General features: G+C 42.5%; 1 protein-coding gene across 1 annotated transcript in view; it reads right to left on the reverse strand.

Moving 5' to 3' along the window:
• The window catches only part of GRIA3 (glutamate ionotropic receptor AMPA type subunit 3), a 282,660-nt gene that overhangs the window by 55,365 nt on the left and 210,723 nt on the right, over nt 1-16,572 (reverse strand). Inside the window, exons 12-13 of the mRNA XM_039238823.1 lie at nt 12,120-12,490; nt 1,231-1,429 (exon numbers count right to left, since the gene is read on the reverse strand). Coding sequence (XP_039094754.1) covers nt 1,231-1,429; nt 12,120-12,490 — 570 coding nt within the window. The remainder of the gene's footprint in view (nt 1-1,230; nt 1,430-12,119; nt 12,491-16,572) is intronic.

The following is a 16,572-nucleotide window of genomic DNA, read 5'->3' on the forward strand; positions in this document are numbered from 1 at the left end:
GAGAATTCTTGAAAGGGCTCTAGAATGAATGCTTTCTCCTTCAAGGAATGAAAATAGTTTTTAGCTAAGTGCTACAATTTTAAGGAACGTACTTGTGGGTTTCCATGAAATAACTGGACAAATCTCATGATAATACATGCAGAAACACATTTCTTACTGATTTCTCAAAGTAAGCTGGTTTAGAATCAATATCTGTTTACCCTGGACATTGAGGAAAAGTTAGTAGTTACACCTGCCAACCAATAACTTGATTATTGGTTGAGGAGACTAATCGTTTCCCCTTTGCCTACTACACACGTGGCCTCTGGATCATTGCTACAACCAGTTATAGTGGTCATGGTAGCAGGCAATGGTAATTATAGAATGGGTCCATTTTCTAATCACCATACTTTCCTCGTTGGGGCAACTGAAAAAAAACATTTGAGTTTTTAAACCCTCCACTGGTAGCCTTTCTCATAGTCCAGTTGGCAGAACAAAGATCTTGACAGTTTATGTAAAAGTGGCTTGTCCATCATATTATCCTTCTAGAACTTTCTGCTTCGACTTCCTTTCATCTTTCCTCTTGACAGTGTTTATGTAGCTTTACTACCTTTTGCTAGTGAACAACCTGCCGTTTCCCCACTAAGATTGGGCCTACGATGGAGTGGAAGGGGTGGAATTAAGTGTACTCAAGAAATTAAAACAATTATCGCCTTCCCTGAACGCTGCATTATCAGCATGTATACAAACACTTGAAATAAATGTGAAACACTTCAATAGGAAACCAGTGTCTGACACAGAATATCTAATTTTATAGTCTATCACTCTTCAGAGTCTTAGAGTCAAATACCTAACTTCTGTGAACTGCTGAGACATAAAATCACTACTTTTATAAAAGCTCGAAAGGAGAATGCGTATCATTTATTTAGTTCAGTCCCCTCAGTTTTCAAGTAAGGCAATTGAGGCTGATGACTTGCCCAAGGACAAACAATCACTTTGTGGCGGGGATGGGATTCAAACCCGGGAGTTCAAGCTTAGTGCCCTTATATCCCACTTGTTACGGCGCACACAAGTCTTACTTGAAACAACAATGAATTAGGTCACCGGCCAGGCAGGGCTGTATTTAAGATGCTGTGCTTCAATAACATCCCCACACTTTCCCAACTGTCCCTTAAAAGCACTGCGAATTTGCCTTTGTAAGAAGATGATAAAATAAAAGCCAGCAGGCCTGATTAACTGCAAAGCACTTACTCTGAAAAATTCTTTCGTTGAACCGGAGTCCAAGGTCCCATATGCAATTTCAGTCTGCTTAGCTAAGTCTTCAGCACTCTCTATGGGAGAGACCATCCTCTCCACAGTCAGGAAAGCAGCAAGATTGGCAGTGTAGGAAGAAATTATGATCAGGGTGAAGAACCACCAAACCCCTCCAACAATCCGCCCGGACAGCGACCTACGAGACAAAACAGAGAGCGGTCCAGACCCGGAGGGGCCGGATTTCAGTTTAAAAAAATCATTAGCTGTATTTCTGGAAATTGAAGTGGTTGCAGTAGAGTCGAAGTAGGCAATGTCAGGGAATGAAAACAGCGAACAAAAGTAACATGTTAACACCCCACGTGGTGATGGCATGTGATGATGGTACACGCATAATGTCTTTCAGGCCGACGTGGCTTGCAAAGTCGGATTGGTTATTTTTTTTTTTTAATTCTAGAAAAAATATCTTCTTTTTACTGGCTCCTGATGACACATAATAATTATACTGATGAGATTCTCTTCCTGTGTGAGCTCTGTGTGCTTCTGAGCCTGCACAGTAGAATCATGTGGGACCGTTGTAAAAAAACAAAACAAAACAAAACAAGAATAACAAAACAAAAAACAAAAAAAGCAGAAACAAAAACAAACGAACAAACAAAACCCACAAACACCCCTCATGCTCAGCCTGCCCAACACCAGTTAAATCAGAACCTGGGAGGTGAGGTCCAGACATATATTTTTTTAAAGCTCACCAGGTGATTACAAGGTATAGCCAACGCTGAGAGCCACAGATGCAAGGTGATGTCATGAGAGAAGCCAAGTCAAAACCCCTTTCGTATCTGAAGGGAAATGCGTAGGTGTGGGCGGATGAGCACTCTTCACTCTGAGTTTAGTAAATTTAATAAAGACTTGGCTATTTTGTGGAGTTGGTCACCCATGAGGCAAGGAGCCGTAAGATAATATGCACTATGATCTTTGTATAAATGGCTAGTGGGGCTCCGGAGCTCAGATCCAGGGATCAAAACTCTTTGCTTTTAGAAACAAGCGTTAGCACGAAGGACAGCCTCGAGTGAACTAAGGAACTACCAGGATAATAGAATTTGAGGGGCACTAAAAGTTTTGTTTCCACCTCTACCTCCCCCCCGCCGCCCCAAATAATCAAAATGGACAAAACCATCCTCCCCAGCCTGCCCCAGAGGTTCTTCATATTGGAATCACCCTGTGCATTTTCTTCAGAAGCCTTGGTCAAAATGTTCACACGCAACTTCAATAGGACCTCTTAGCACATTTTCGTGGATTAGTCTATCCAGTTAGTAGAGAATCGGACAGAAGATGGGTAAGTTTTAATAAGGGAGAATTTTGTGGTTAAATGTAACTATGCCTTTGGCATGACCTGGGGGTGTTTGTGAAAGTGCAAATTTGGAATACGGCAGCGCTCAAGAACCTGCACTTCATACGCGTCACTGGTGACTGCAGTGGTCTGCAGACCAGACTAAGAAATACTGTCCTTCTACATCAGTGATTCTCAACTCTGCCTGCACATCAGTGTCGTCTGGGAAGTTTGAGACAAAATAACACCAAGCACGGCGGCACATACAAAATGCCTAGGCTCCGCCCCAGACCATCTAAGTCAGACTCTCTGGGGGTTAGGCCTAAGCAGCAGCATTTGTGTAAAGCTCTGGTACAACCACGGTTGGGAGCCACGGTCCCTACATCATGAATGCTGCTCAGGGGAGGGTCTGTGGGAAGCGAGGGGGCCGTTCAGGCACTGAGTGCTCAGTGATGGGTTGGGGTTTGAACGGAGGCAACTTCACCTCCGTGACAGTGTTGCTCGAGGCTGGCTCTGTCTGCAGAAATGAAAATCCGGCCCCTGGGTTCTAGAGAACATTGCCGCATTATCTCTAGGAGAGTCCTTTCTGTGGCAGAGCTCCATCCTGATTAGGCTACGTTCTCCCGTGCCCAGAACAGCTCCCAGGAAAGGAAGCCACTGTGTTGGGAAGTGAAGAATGGGCGTAGGAGCCTGGCAGTCTCCAGGCTCTGTGGGAAGAGAGGGCAGTTCTGGGCTGAAAGCTGGAAGACGAAGCCCTTCTCCGTTTGCGCTTGCATTTTACCATGCCGAGGCAAATTTAAATTCCTGCGTCCCTGGAAAATTTTTACTTTTACTAGCCCCTGGAAAATTCAGGTGTTTTTGATTTCACACTCTGATCAAATAATTTTGGCAGGTGTGTCGATGAATGGTGTTCTTTATTGATTAACGGAAACAAAACTCCTTGATTTTTTAAAGCGCTCGATGCTTAAAACAACCCTTCTTTCTTTATCTTTGAACTCAGTCACTTTTAGCCTTTCAGACGTGAAAATCTGCTTTGCAACGGATTTCTCTGACTAATAGTTATATTCTCTCAGGATTTCATCTGGGAACACGTCCCTTTTAATCAGAAGAGATAAAAACATCTGGATGAGCCAGAGAGAATGTGTTACAGTTCCCAATGCTTAAAGTTTATAGGATATTTCAATTATGAATTCGGACCTTATAGTCTTTCTTCATTGTTGCCATATATATTTAATTTATTCTCGACGGATCTGACTCTGGAAATAATCTTCCCGTATAAAAGATTAATGTTCCAAAGTAGCATCCATAGTAATAGGGTAATAAAAATGATGACAATAATAGCTAACCCTTCCTGAGCACTTCCTGTGTGCCAGACTGTTCTGATTGCTTTGCGTTGACATGGGTCAACTCTTTCAGCCCACCGGCCCTACGGTTAGGTGCTGTTTATCCAGATTAGAAAACAGAGGCATTTAACAGATGAAGAGACTGAGGCACAGAGAGGAGAAATCGGAAATAAAGCATGTATACTTACACAATAGGAAAGAAATGCCCACATTTCCGTGCTACCAAACAGTCACATTTTGTAGGAGACAGTCCGGAATGGTGTGTAAATTATAGAAGGTACAATTTTCTGACAATAACTGAGAATTATAGTTGCAGGAAAACCAAACATGTTTGGATAATTATTGTTTATTATCTGCTGTTCATTTGGAATGAAACTGTGAAAGCCGTCCTTATTTGGAAGGATAGGGCTTTCCCGACACCAGGGGGAGAACGGGTTCTCCAGAACCGCGGTTTGGGACGGAAAGGGGTGTGTGAAGCTGCTGCGAATGCCAATGGTCGTTTTTGCATTGTCTACTCGAAATATGGAGGAAAATACCGTAATTTCTGGAAACTACACTTGTGCCGTTCTATTGACGCTAATGGATTGTGTCTGTATGATCTAAAATCAAGCCTGCACATGATAATCTGGTTATTTCTGGCCACCGTAATAGGTGATTCAGATAATCATGTGGTTGATCTGGAGGACTTCGCTGAGATCGGCTGTTGACCTGACTGAAAATAAACCTCAGCGCAAAGCGGTCATTTTGGTGGCCCCTTTAGACATGGCTATGGACTCTGGCAACTACGCGGTTAATACGATGATATCCCTATAAGCATGGAGAATTTTGGTGAATATTCACATAGAAATGGTGTAATAGTATCCAGAAGCCTCGGCACAGATGGAAAAGGAGCTTCCTTGGAATCCGTGTTAAATGCACAAGCTTGCGTTCAACATTCTCCCCTCAAGGCAGTAGTAGCTTTGACAAGAGCCTCGGTAGAATTTCTACCACTTTCCTTCATGGTGTGAATGCCTGAATCCTCTCTCACTGAGAAAAGGTGCAGTGGCACTCACAGGGAAGTGGCTCTGTAAGAATTGTTACATTTCCCTTTTCTCGTTAATGAAACTAAAGCCATTTAAACCCACATTTCACAGGGAGGCTATATAAAAAGTGACTGATGGGTCAGCCCCATGACATTTTTAAAAGGATCTATTAAAACAAGACAAGACTTTATAGTTGAGTTAAAAAGACCTGTCATTTTCCAGTTTCTTTCCCTCCATTAACGCAGCTTCACAATGTTTAACATTCATTTCAAATAGTTTTGTTGCGCAAGACAGATTTTGAGGTTAGCATAATGAAATGGCTATAAAATGCTGCACATTTAGTATTTATAAGAATGCATCATAAGGAACATATCGTTCCTTTTGAAGAAATGTAAGAGGAGGCGTGAAGTTAATGAAAGGAGATTAACAACAAGAGGAAAACAGACATAAAAACACTGCAAAATAATATACAATGCTCTTGTTATCTGTAATCATACGGAAGTAGAGCTTCTGAGTTAATAGTAGAATGTATTTTATGACCTCTGAAATGATAATAAAAGTGAGCTATGTGCTGTAACCTTCATCCTGTAAGTAAATTTTGAAATGTGCACTTTACTAGCTTCGCAAGATCAAGGGCAGAAACTGTAACTGCTTCTCCTTTGCACAAACTCTTCATCATTCTCTCCCCCCCCCTTCTTTTCTTCCGAAATACGGATCTTGTCTGCACTCTATTCAATGCTGTATCTATGACAGATTTTTAAAAAGTGTGCAGAATCAATCTTTGGCTCGTATAGTGTTTTCTGATGGGATTAAGTAACCGTCTCCCAAAGACTGAAGACTACGGCTTTCAGCCAGAACAGTCATGAAGTAGTTGCAATAAAAATGCTGCTCTTACATCATTAATTTATCACCACGTCACTACTGCTTTGAAGAGAATTTGCAGGAGGATGAGACACTGGTCAGACATCGGCAAAGGAAAGGATGTTGCTTAAAATGGAGTAGAAAAACAATCCTGCCTTCTTCTGTCCCATTCATTTCATGCCCTTTGTGTCTTTTATTATTTTGTACATATTCCATTTTAACAAAAAGACGTAGGTTGTCAACTAACCTGGAAAGATGTCCTACCCACTCCTCTAAAATATTTGGAAGCTAAAAAAAATGCTTTTTGTTTATTCTTGAGAGAGAGATAGAGACAGAATGCAAGCGGGGAAGGGGCAGAGAGACAGGGAGACACTGAATCGGAAGCAGGCTCCAGGCTCTGAGCTGTCAGCACAGAGCCTATCATGGGGCTCGGAACGCATGCAACAGTGAGATCACGACCTGAGCCCAAGTCGGATGCCTAACCGACTGAGCCACCCAGGCGCCCCTGAAGTATGAAGAGTAGTGCCTTTGGAATAATCTGTACCCAGTAATCAGGTTCAAGTTAGCATGTTCTCTCCGTTAGAATTCCCCCAATCCTCACATCTTCAACTTGGCTAGCCCTCAGATGTCCCTGCAGCTTCCAAGAAAGTCAGCAGGGGGAGCATTTGCCTGGAAGAACTTGCACTTCGGACTGCTTAGCAAGGCTCTTTCCAAGTTTTACAAAGGAAATAAATTCCAGATCAAAAAAAAGTGTAACATTCTGTCAACATCAGTACACCATTATAGAATAATGCAGCCAAAATATTTGCACCAGGTGGAATCCTTAAGGAGAGCACTTTGTGGATTCAAGAAGGAATGCTGTTGGTCATTTCTCATCAGAAATCAGCTCTTCGGCACTGACTCAAATTTCAGCTGTATTCCTAAGGAGTTTTAGGGACTCAAATGCAAGTACGACATTAACTGTTAGTATTTGTGATGTCAGGGTGGTTAAGAGCAGCCGGTTTAATAATGATGGTGGCTAACCTTTGCTGAGGTCTCACTAGACGCCAAGTACTGAGCTTTTCATTTCACAGAGGAGGAGCTGAGGCTTAGCCAGATTTAGTAACGTGCCCCGAGTTACACAGCTGCTAAGCAGACTGTGAATCTAGTGAGCCGAACCCGGCACCCACGTACTTAACCACTACGCTGCCTCCATCTGGCTACACCCACTGCCTATCTCCCCATCCTCTGTCAAGGGGAACGGGGTTGAATGGAATCTCCTTATACTTTCTCCTCCCGACTGCCCCCAAACAAATCGGTTTGTACATGGAGAGAACCTCAGCTCATCACATTGATCGCCCTCTCTGAAGGGGATTCAGCCCCCAGCTGAATTGTTCACTCCGAACAACGGGACTAGTTGAAACTATCGAACCTGATATTGACGTGTGCTCTTTAAGCTTCTAGGCCGCCATCAGTACCTGTATTTGATGGAAATAGAATGATGCTCGGGTTTCCTCTTGGCGTCTCATTGCTGATTCCCTGCTCTGTTCCTTTGAGTGAACATGCGCTCGACAGCATTTTCAGTGCTCACCGCCTCTGTTCTTTAATGAGTGGGGTAGAGCCAAGGTTTGGACAGAGGCTGGGAGACTGGAAAATCGCTCCTGTGTGCGAACACGGGGTAAAGAATGGGCTGAGCAACGCGCCTGTAGGTCGGCAGAGGGAGGCGGCGTGTGCTATTGGAAACGGTTTGTACTGCTGGTTCTCCAAACCCCTAGGACCCTGGCCTCTGTCACATTATCTCTCTGCGTCCGGTTCTTTGGTCTGTGATGTGAGCAAAGCAGCCTGAAGCGGAAAGAGCACAGGTTGTGGACCTGGAGTCAGGTTTGAATACCGGCTCTGCCAGGAGCTGCGTGACTGGGCAAATGATTTAACGCCAGGGTCACCTTCTCCAATTTCAAAATAAGTACAAGGCCCGCCTTGTGGCAGCGCGTTGAGGATTGAAAAATCCATATGAGAACGCAGGGAAAGTGCCCTTACGGGGAAGTGGGGGGGTGGGGTGGGGTCAGGGAGGGCCACTGTCCCTCTGCCCTCAGCAAACTCAAGCGGCTGGCTGAATTTATCTGCCACCTCCTCCTGCTATAATAGTTGATAGTTGTATTTTAAAATGTGGTCTCCTAGAATTCCTTCAATCTGGGGACAAGTCAGGGTGTACAATGTATGTTCGCATTCGGGGCTTTCTGGAGGGTCTGCATTTATTTCTAACAGAAATAAAGTGGAACACTGGCACGTGCGGTCAAGGCAACGATGAATCTTAGGGTGCAACTATGTCATCATCAGGAATTTCGAAAGCTGTTAATAGAAAAGCACATTTCAGTGCAGTTTTCTGGTATACAGCTGAGCACAAATATATAACCACTAGGGTTCTCAAGACAAGGAGGAATAAATATGCTAAAAAGCATAAAATTGTATCAAGAGGCTTAAAGATATAATTTCCTTGGAAGGCCACAAAAGACAGTATTGAAGGAGGTATCACCCATATGGTAGACAATGTACAGACTAATAATTTATTACTCAAAAGCACAGTAAAGATACGATGTGTTACTCCTGACCAGTGCCATTCCAAGGGCTGTGTGCCCCATTGCTGGGCTGAGTGGTAACCGGCATATAAAACCCAAGGAGGGGCACCTGGGTGGCTCAGTCGGTTAAGCATCAGAGTCCTGGTTTCGGCTCAGCTTATGATCTCACAGTTTGTTAAGTTTGTTAAGCCCCTCATTGGGCTGTGAGCTGACAGCATGGAGCCTGCCTGGGATTCTCTCTCTCTGCTCCTCCCCTGCACACGCGCTCTCTCTCTCTCTCTCTCTCAAAATAAATAAAACTCAAAAAAAAAAAAAAAAAAAACCAAACCAAAATGGAACAATATATCCAAGTTCATGGCCCACTGCAAGGGTAATGTTTGGTGAAACTTCTGTTATATATATGGACTGAGTCATGATGGGAAAACGTATTTCATACTGAGGGATATGGTCACAGGGTTTGAAAGTGGTTGTTCTATACGACACTATCTAGTGCAGTATAATGACATCTGTATATTGGAGAAAAAAAAGAATTTGATATATTTCAGTGCCACAGAAGAGCCACAGCTTAAATTCTACTACCAAAAAAACCTATCCAGCTTGTCGTTTTCAGGTCATCATCTTTAAGTTATTACTTAATGAAGCCATATGCATAAATACTTCCAAAAACAAATAGCTTTTGAGGAGTCCCGTGTAAGTGTACAGAGTAGGATGCAGCACTCCAGTGGGGCTATCACAAATTTAGTTCTGGAAATTCACTTACGGAAGCCAATAAAATCTCTAGCCTTAATGACTCTTTAGCATTGCCTCAACACAGGTTACCAGCCATGTTAAACATCACTCAATTACGGGATCGTTCAGAAACCAGAGTTTCCAAATGAACATTAAAAAAAAACGAGGAAAGAAACTCGCAACATAAATGAACTCCCGGGTGGTCTCACAAAATGACATACGCTGTGAACACAAAAGGAACAGGCAGGGAAAGAATTTGGGAGAATCTAACCATGCAGACTGAGAGTGGCAAAAGGTGTGATTTACACAAGTGAGGCTTGCCCCAGACACGTTATACTAGGAAATGGAAGATGGTTACCACGCTGCGAGTCTTCGGTTGAAATGTTTCATGCTCCAAGTGGATAATCTCAAAATGGAGTGTGCTGTAAAACCATAGTAGGTGGCCTTCTGGGTCCTTATATTCCAAATGAAAATCCCCATACATTTGCATAATGGACTCTGGTCAGTATTTGGATTTATGTTCAATTTTACCAAAACGACAACTTTTTATTTCAGACAAAAACCCCCCACCCCCGATTTTAAAGATGTTGCATTTGCTTATGATAGTCTATGGTTATGAATTCAACACTGTTTTTGTTTAGGTGAGTTAATACTTAAACTAAGTTGGGGAGGTCCTGGACGTTCACATTTCAATATTTTCAGTAGCCTCACTGAGATGAAATTTGCATATTATCAAATTCACCAATGGAAGTGTACAATGAATGGTTTTAGTAAACTTAAGAGTCACACAGCCATCGCCACAACCAGTTTTGGAACATCCCCCCCAACCCCCTGCCAAGAATTCCTTCATGTGCTAAGATGAGGCAGGTGAAGCATTTACCCCATGCACAAAATTTAAAGGGGTACCAAAATCTCATTAGTCATGATAAATAACGCCTTAGTGCAATATTTTAAAAATCTCAATTAATCCAAACAAATCCATGCTGAACAAATATCACAATTTTCAATAAAGACTGAATTTGACCCTTGAACTTGCTGTACCCAGCTGTACTTGCCTCACCCTAATCCCAGTACTGACTAGCTTCTCTCTGCTCTAAGTCCCCAGAAACCAGTAACATAATTTCTGTCCCTCTGGATTTGCCTATCCTGGACAAAGGGAGTAAATCAATATGGGAGCTTCAATAAATAGAATTCAATAAATGCAATCATAGAATATGTAGCCTTTTGTGTCTGGCTTCTTTCTAATGTTTTCAAAGTTCACCTATGTTGTAGTGTATCAGTAGTCTGTTCTTTTTAATTGCTGAATAGTATTCCATTGGATGGAAATGCCTCATTTTGTTTATGCATTCACTTGCCAAAGGACATTTGGGTTGTTCCCACTCTTTGGTTATTATAAATAAAGCTCCTGTGAACATTTATAAGTCTTTGTGAAGATATAGGTTTCCTTTTCTCCTAAGTGAATAATGAAGTGAAATCACTGTGTCATATTTTAAGTGTGTATCTAACTATAAGAAACCGCCAAACCACCTTCGAATTTGGCTGTAGCATCTTGCATTCACACTACTAATGGATGAGAGCTACAATCATTCTACATCCTCGCTACCACACGGTACTGTGTTTTTTATTATCGTCATTCTAGAGGGTACGTAGAGGTATCTTACTGTGATTTTAATTTGTGTTTCCCTAATGCCTAATGATGTCGAGCATCTTTATATGTGATTATTAGCCATTTGTATATCTTCTTTGGGGGAAATGGTATTCAAATCTTTTGTCTTTTTTAAAAACTGAGTTGTCTTGGGGCGCCTGGGTGGCTTAGTCGGTTAAGCGTCCGACTTTCGCTTAGGTCATGATCTCGCGGTTCGTGGGTTCGGGCCCCGCGTCGGGCTCTGTGCTGACTGCCAGCTCAGAGCCTGGAGCCTGTTTCAGTCTGTGACTCCCTCTCTCTCTGACCCTCCCCTGCTCATGCTGTCTCTCTCTCTCTCTCTCTCCTAGAAGTAAATAAAACATTAAAAAAAATTAAAAAAAAATTGGGTTGTCTTCTTTATAAATGAGTTGTAAGAGATGTTTATATATTTTGGATATAAGTCCTTGATCAGATGTATGATTTGCTAATATTTTCTCCCAGTCTGTGGCTTGTATTTTATTTTCTCCTGATGTCTTTTGAAATGCGAAAGTTTTGGGGTGCCTGGGTGGCTCAGTCGGTCAAGCGTCCGACTTCGGCTCAGGTCATGATCTCACAGTTCATGGGTTCCAGCCCCGCGTTGGCCTCTGTGCTGACAGCTAGCTCAGAGCCTGGAGCCTGTCTTCGGATTCTGTGTCTCCCTCTCTCTCTGATCCTCCCCTGCTCACACTGTCTCTATCTCTCTCTCAAAAATTAATAAAACATTAAAAATAAAAAAAAAGAAATGCGAAAGTTTTGAATTTTAATGAAGTCCAGCTTATCGATTTTTTAAAAAAACGGATTGTTCTTTTTGTGTTTTGAAAATTCTATGTCCAATCCAAGATCACATAGACTTCCTCTTATGTTTTCTTTTAGTAGTTTTATAGTTTGAATTCTAAAACTTGGGCGAGATGCTTCAATGAATAGTTGTAGGCTCTCTAAGAGCAAAGTGAAAAAGGTCACTGTATGGAGAAAGTAGGGGGGTTTTTAAGAAGAGCTCTATATTCTTTCAAATTTTCTAGATCCAGACAAATGAGAAAATGCTTTAGCTCAATTAAGGAGGAAATCATGCCTGTTTGATCTGATCAAGACTTAGTACTGGCTTTATCCGAGAATTATTAATATTAGCTGACAATGTTGCCTTTATCCAGAGTCCAGATGCTTTCTATAATATGCATAAATACACAATACCATAGAAATGCATGAAGGGCATTCAAAACAACACCGAGAACACACTCGGTTCATGGACGCAAGCAAACAAAATGGCTTGATGGTAATTTGTCATCGGATGGAATGCTAAATGAAAGAAACCTGGACTTGAGATGGGTGAATGCCAGATGTACATGAATGGATCATGGCCACAGAATGCAAGGAGGTATGGAAACAAACCTTGGAGAAATATCACAGCCTTGCTGCATAAAGGCACCCAAGGAAAACCAGAGACTATTAAAAATCCCAAATTCATTAGTTGATTCACTACTTTGTGTTTCTCTTCCATCTTCAAACTCCTCAGTGTGCCACTCGTAGGGGCTAAATCTGCTGACCAGGAATAAAACTACACTGACCCCAATGTAGGCAAAAACAATGCACATCCAAATTTCGTAAGCCAAGGGATCCAGAAATGAGAAGACGCCTGGTTTCGATTTCTGAGGCTTCTTTATCATGATGGAGATGCCCAGGCTCATAAATGGCTTTGAGAAATCTATGACTTCTTCCCGGACCAGGGTAATGGTCAGTGGAGCAACAGCTATATCAGCCCTCTGGAAAGAAAAAAAACTTTTTAAATTTTTACTTTTAGAGACAGCGTTTCCATTACCGATTTGCCGCTTACTATACGTATACTCTTTGGTGGAAATATAAACTCTTAGATCACTACGACCGATCGATTTGTCAATGCTTTGGTCAGAAAAGTAGTAGCATTCAGTGGGTTGTAAAACGCTTTAACTTGATGGTAAGGTGAGGAAGGGGCACTGGCTGGCTGGCCGGTTGGCGTTTTGTCCTTTGTGACCTATTATTGACTTAAGGCACCTGCCTCAATTTTTTCTTAGAATTTTTCTGCTACCTTGAAACTCAACTTGTGCTCCCTTGTGACATATCACTGCTTAACTCTTTTTTAAATAACTTTATTTATTTTAACATCTATTTTGATATTTGACAGAGAGAGAGAGATAGAGAGAGAGAGAGAGCACGGGCGGGAGGACAGAGAGTGGGAAAGACAGAAACAGGCTCCAGGCTCTGAGCTGTCTGCACAGAGCCCAACACAGGGCTCGAACCCACAAACCATGAGATCATGACCTGAGTCAAAGTCAGATATTTAACCAACTGAGCCACCCAGGTGCCCCTCTTTTTTTAATTTTTATTTATTTATTTTTTTATTTTAAGTAAGCTCTATCCCCAATACGGGGCTTGAACTCGTGATTTTGAGACCAACAGTTGCATGCTCCAGCCAGGTGCCCCAATCACTGCTTAACTCTTGTTTTTTTAATTTGAATTTTCATGCTCTTATGTCTTATCTCCCTCACGTGACTGGATATATTTGAAGGGCAAGCATGTAGTCTAGACTCTGTGCCTCCCTCCCCACCATGAGGTGCAACACAGGACCACAGTACTCAGTGTAATACTTACTTGAGTGCTTGCTATTATTCTTGAATTATTTCTTTCAGAGCATGTCTATTAAAACATAAGTTCTTTAAAGGCTGGGACTCAATCTTCTGGTTTTTTTTTTTATTAAAAATTTTTTATTTTGTATGTCTCACTGCAACACATCCTAAACTAAAGGAACTAGAGATGCTTAAAAAATAAGTGGTTGAGGGGCGCCTGGGTGGCTCAGTCGGTTAAGCGTCCGACTTCGGCTCAGGTCGTGATCTCACGGTTCATGGGTTTGAGCCCCGCGTCCGGCTCTGTGCTGACAGCCAGCTCAGAGCCTGGAGCCTGCTTCAGATTCTGTGTCTCCCTCTCTCTGACCCTCCCCTGCTCACACTGTCTCTCTCTGTCTCTCTCTCAAAAAAAAAAAGATTAAAAAATTAAAAAAAAATAAGTGGTTGACTTTTGAATATGATCTATATAAACATGAAAGAATTCCACATGAGCAAGAACAAAGGTGAAGCAGTTATTAGGATACATATTAATTTATATAGGACACCATCATGTCTAGTGATAAATATGAGTGTAGCACTTACATGTACTGGATCAATAAAATAACTGTCAGTAGTGCCCTGCACAACGGGCTCAGGCAAAGGCAGGCAGGCAATGTTTTTATATTAATCCCATGAAAAAAGACACTAGGAATTTCTTTTTTCTTTTCTTTTTTTTGGTGCTAGGAATTTCTATACTTCTTTCTTTTATCTTCCACAATCGTTCTTCTTTTTTAAAATGTTTATTTATTTATTTTGAGACAGACAGAGAGAGAGTGCGAGGAGGGGAGGGACAGGAAGTGTGGGGGGGAGAGAGAGAGAGAGAGAGAGAGAATCCCAAGCAGGTTTTGTGTTGTCAGCACAGAGCCAGATGCCAGATGAGGGGCTTGAACTCATGAACTGTGAGATCCTGACCTGAGCTGAAACCAAGAGTTGGATGCTTAATGGACTAAGCCCCCAGGCGCCCCCACAATTGTTCTTCTACAACAGTAGTAAGTTTAGTAGGCTTCAGTCTGGAGCCAGACCTTAAAATGCACACCTAAAAAACTGCTTCTAAGGAAAGCTTTTTGGATGGTACATCAGATAGGAAGTGAAAATACCAATTTTGAGAATCATTTTTTTTCTATGTGAAATAGGGTCATATCTCAATATCCTTACCAGTGAGGAGGGGGGAGAATGGTGAGTTCTGAGATAGAAGATGTTTTCAAAGAAATGTTTTGCTACCTTGAGCCCCATATGGTGACTCAAACTGGTTCAAAAACACATCCTAATTAATTTAAAGGGAATGCAGATAATACACAGCCAGCTACCATTTATTCAGTGCTTACTCTGTGTGTAAGCACCTCGTATATATGATCTCATTTAATTCTCACAGCCAACTAAAAGTTCCCATATAATTGTTCCCATGCTAACAAAGGAGAAACTGAGGCCTGGGATGAGAACCCTCGTCTTCAGATTTCAGAACTCATGCTCTTTTTCTGGTTTGTTTCAAGTTTTTGTTTAAATTCTAGCTAGTTAATATAGAGTGTAAGATTGGTTTCAGGAATAGAATTTAGTGATTCATCACTTCCATAGAACACCCAGTGCTCATCCCAACAAGTGCCCTCCTTGATGCTCATCATCCATTTAGCTCCTCTTCCCACCCCTGCCCCGGCCACACTCAGCTGGTCTTCTATCATTAGAGTCTCTTAGGGTTTTCCTCCCTTTTCTCTTCTTTCCCTGATATTCATCTGTTGTGTTTCTTACATTCCACATATGAGTGAAATCGTATGGTATTTGTCTTTCTCACTGACTTATTTTGCTTAGCATTATAGTCTCTAGCTCCAACCGTGTCATTGCAAATGGCAAGATTTCATTCTTTTTCATGGCCAAGGAAACTTGTTAGAAATGCCAGTTCTCAGGCCCCCTCCCAGATACACGGAAAAGGAAACTGCGGGTGGGATTCGGGTGGCCCTCCAGGTGATTCGAATGCGTGCTGTCATTTGAAAACCATGACTTGGTCTTACTCACTTAAAATCAGATTCAGGTAATTCTGTTTACTGACAGAAATGAGACAGGACCTGGCCCTCCCACCTGCTAACCTCTGAACCATACGACATCTTTCTCTGTGACCTGTAATCTTCTTGAGCAAATACACCTTTACCATCTCTGGATTTTTACCACCACTTCGTCCTTGTAAAACACCTGTGATTTACCTTCCACCACCCCCTCCGATTTACTGACACTGCTTCCTCAGCTATGTGCTTGGTCACCAAATTCGATGTCCTTCCCTCAGACATCAACTGCTCACGTTGACCCCACCGGCCTTTTGCGCGACGTGCTCTCTTGACTGGCCAAGGTGTGCCTTTGGGGCCTCAGAGTCTACTCACGGGGCTTAGGGGACAGGCGATGAAGGTTTGTGGAGCGAGCAAGGCTCCTCGGAGGCTCTGCCCTTCACTTTCCCTCCTCAGTATCGTCACCTACGGCTTCAACGCTCCCCCTCCACCTGCTGACTCCTGAATCACCAGTTCTGCTGTTATAACCGGAGGGAAGCCAGACACAGATTTTACCTATTTTACCCTATTGCCTGGGGCCAGACCTGATCTTAGAAACAAAAGCTACAGAGGAGAATGGAATTGGCCAGAAAGCTAGAGGGTTGGGGTTTTTTTTGGCTGAGAGAGTCTGAATCAGCTAGAAAGAGGCTTGGCACGCCAACAGAAGTCACAGATAAAGCCACCTTCTGTCCTTGCCAATGTGCTTTGGCCTCCGTGCAAATGCCCCTCTCGTATCATTTCCCATTTCATCTCATTTGAATTTAATTACTTAATTTAACTAGTTATATATATTTATTTAAGTCGAAATACTTGAGAGTTCTAAGAGAAATGGCCATTTCTTTGTTTTGGAAGAAAGAAATAAGGGGCATTTGGGTGAGAGAATCGCTTTGGATTGAATTTAAGGGACCTGGGTTCTTTTCAAGCAGGTAAAGAAAAGAGTTTGGGAATCCTGACACCCTTTATGGGGGGGAGGGAACCCCAACCTCACGGCACCAAACAGCCAGCAGATGCACGTAAACCCAGCTAAACACTCACAGGAGGAGGCTAGACAGACAAAGTCCGGCTTCTTGTCTGTTTCCCAGGAACACACAGCAAAAGAACAGCTTCCCGATGGACCCCATTCCTCGTAGAGGTCCTTTTGAAGTCACAGAAGACAACAGAAAGAACCTGCTCCCC

The sequence above is a fragment of the Hyaena hyaena genome, unplaced genomic scaffold, assembly GCF_003009895.1.
Source record: "Hyaena hyaena isolate Hyena2069 unplaced genomic scaffold, ASM300989v1 scaffold_147, whole genome shotgun sequence".
In the NCBI taxonomy this organism is placed as follows: Eukaryota; Metazoa; Chordata; class Mammalia; order Carnivora; family Hyaenidae; genus Hyaena; species Hyaena hyaena.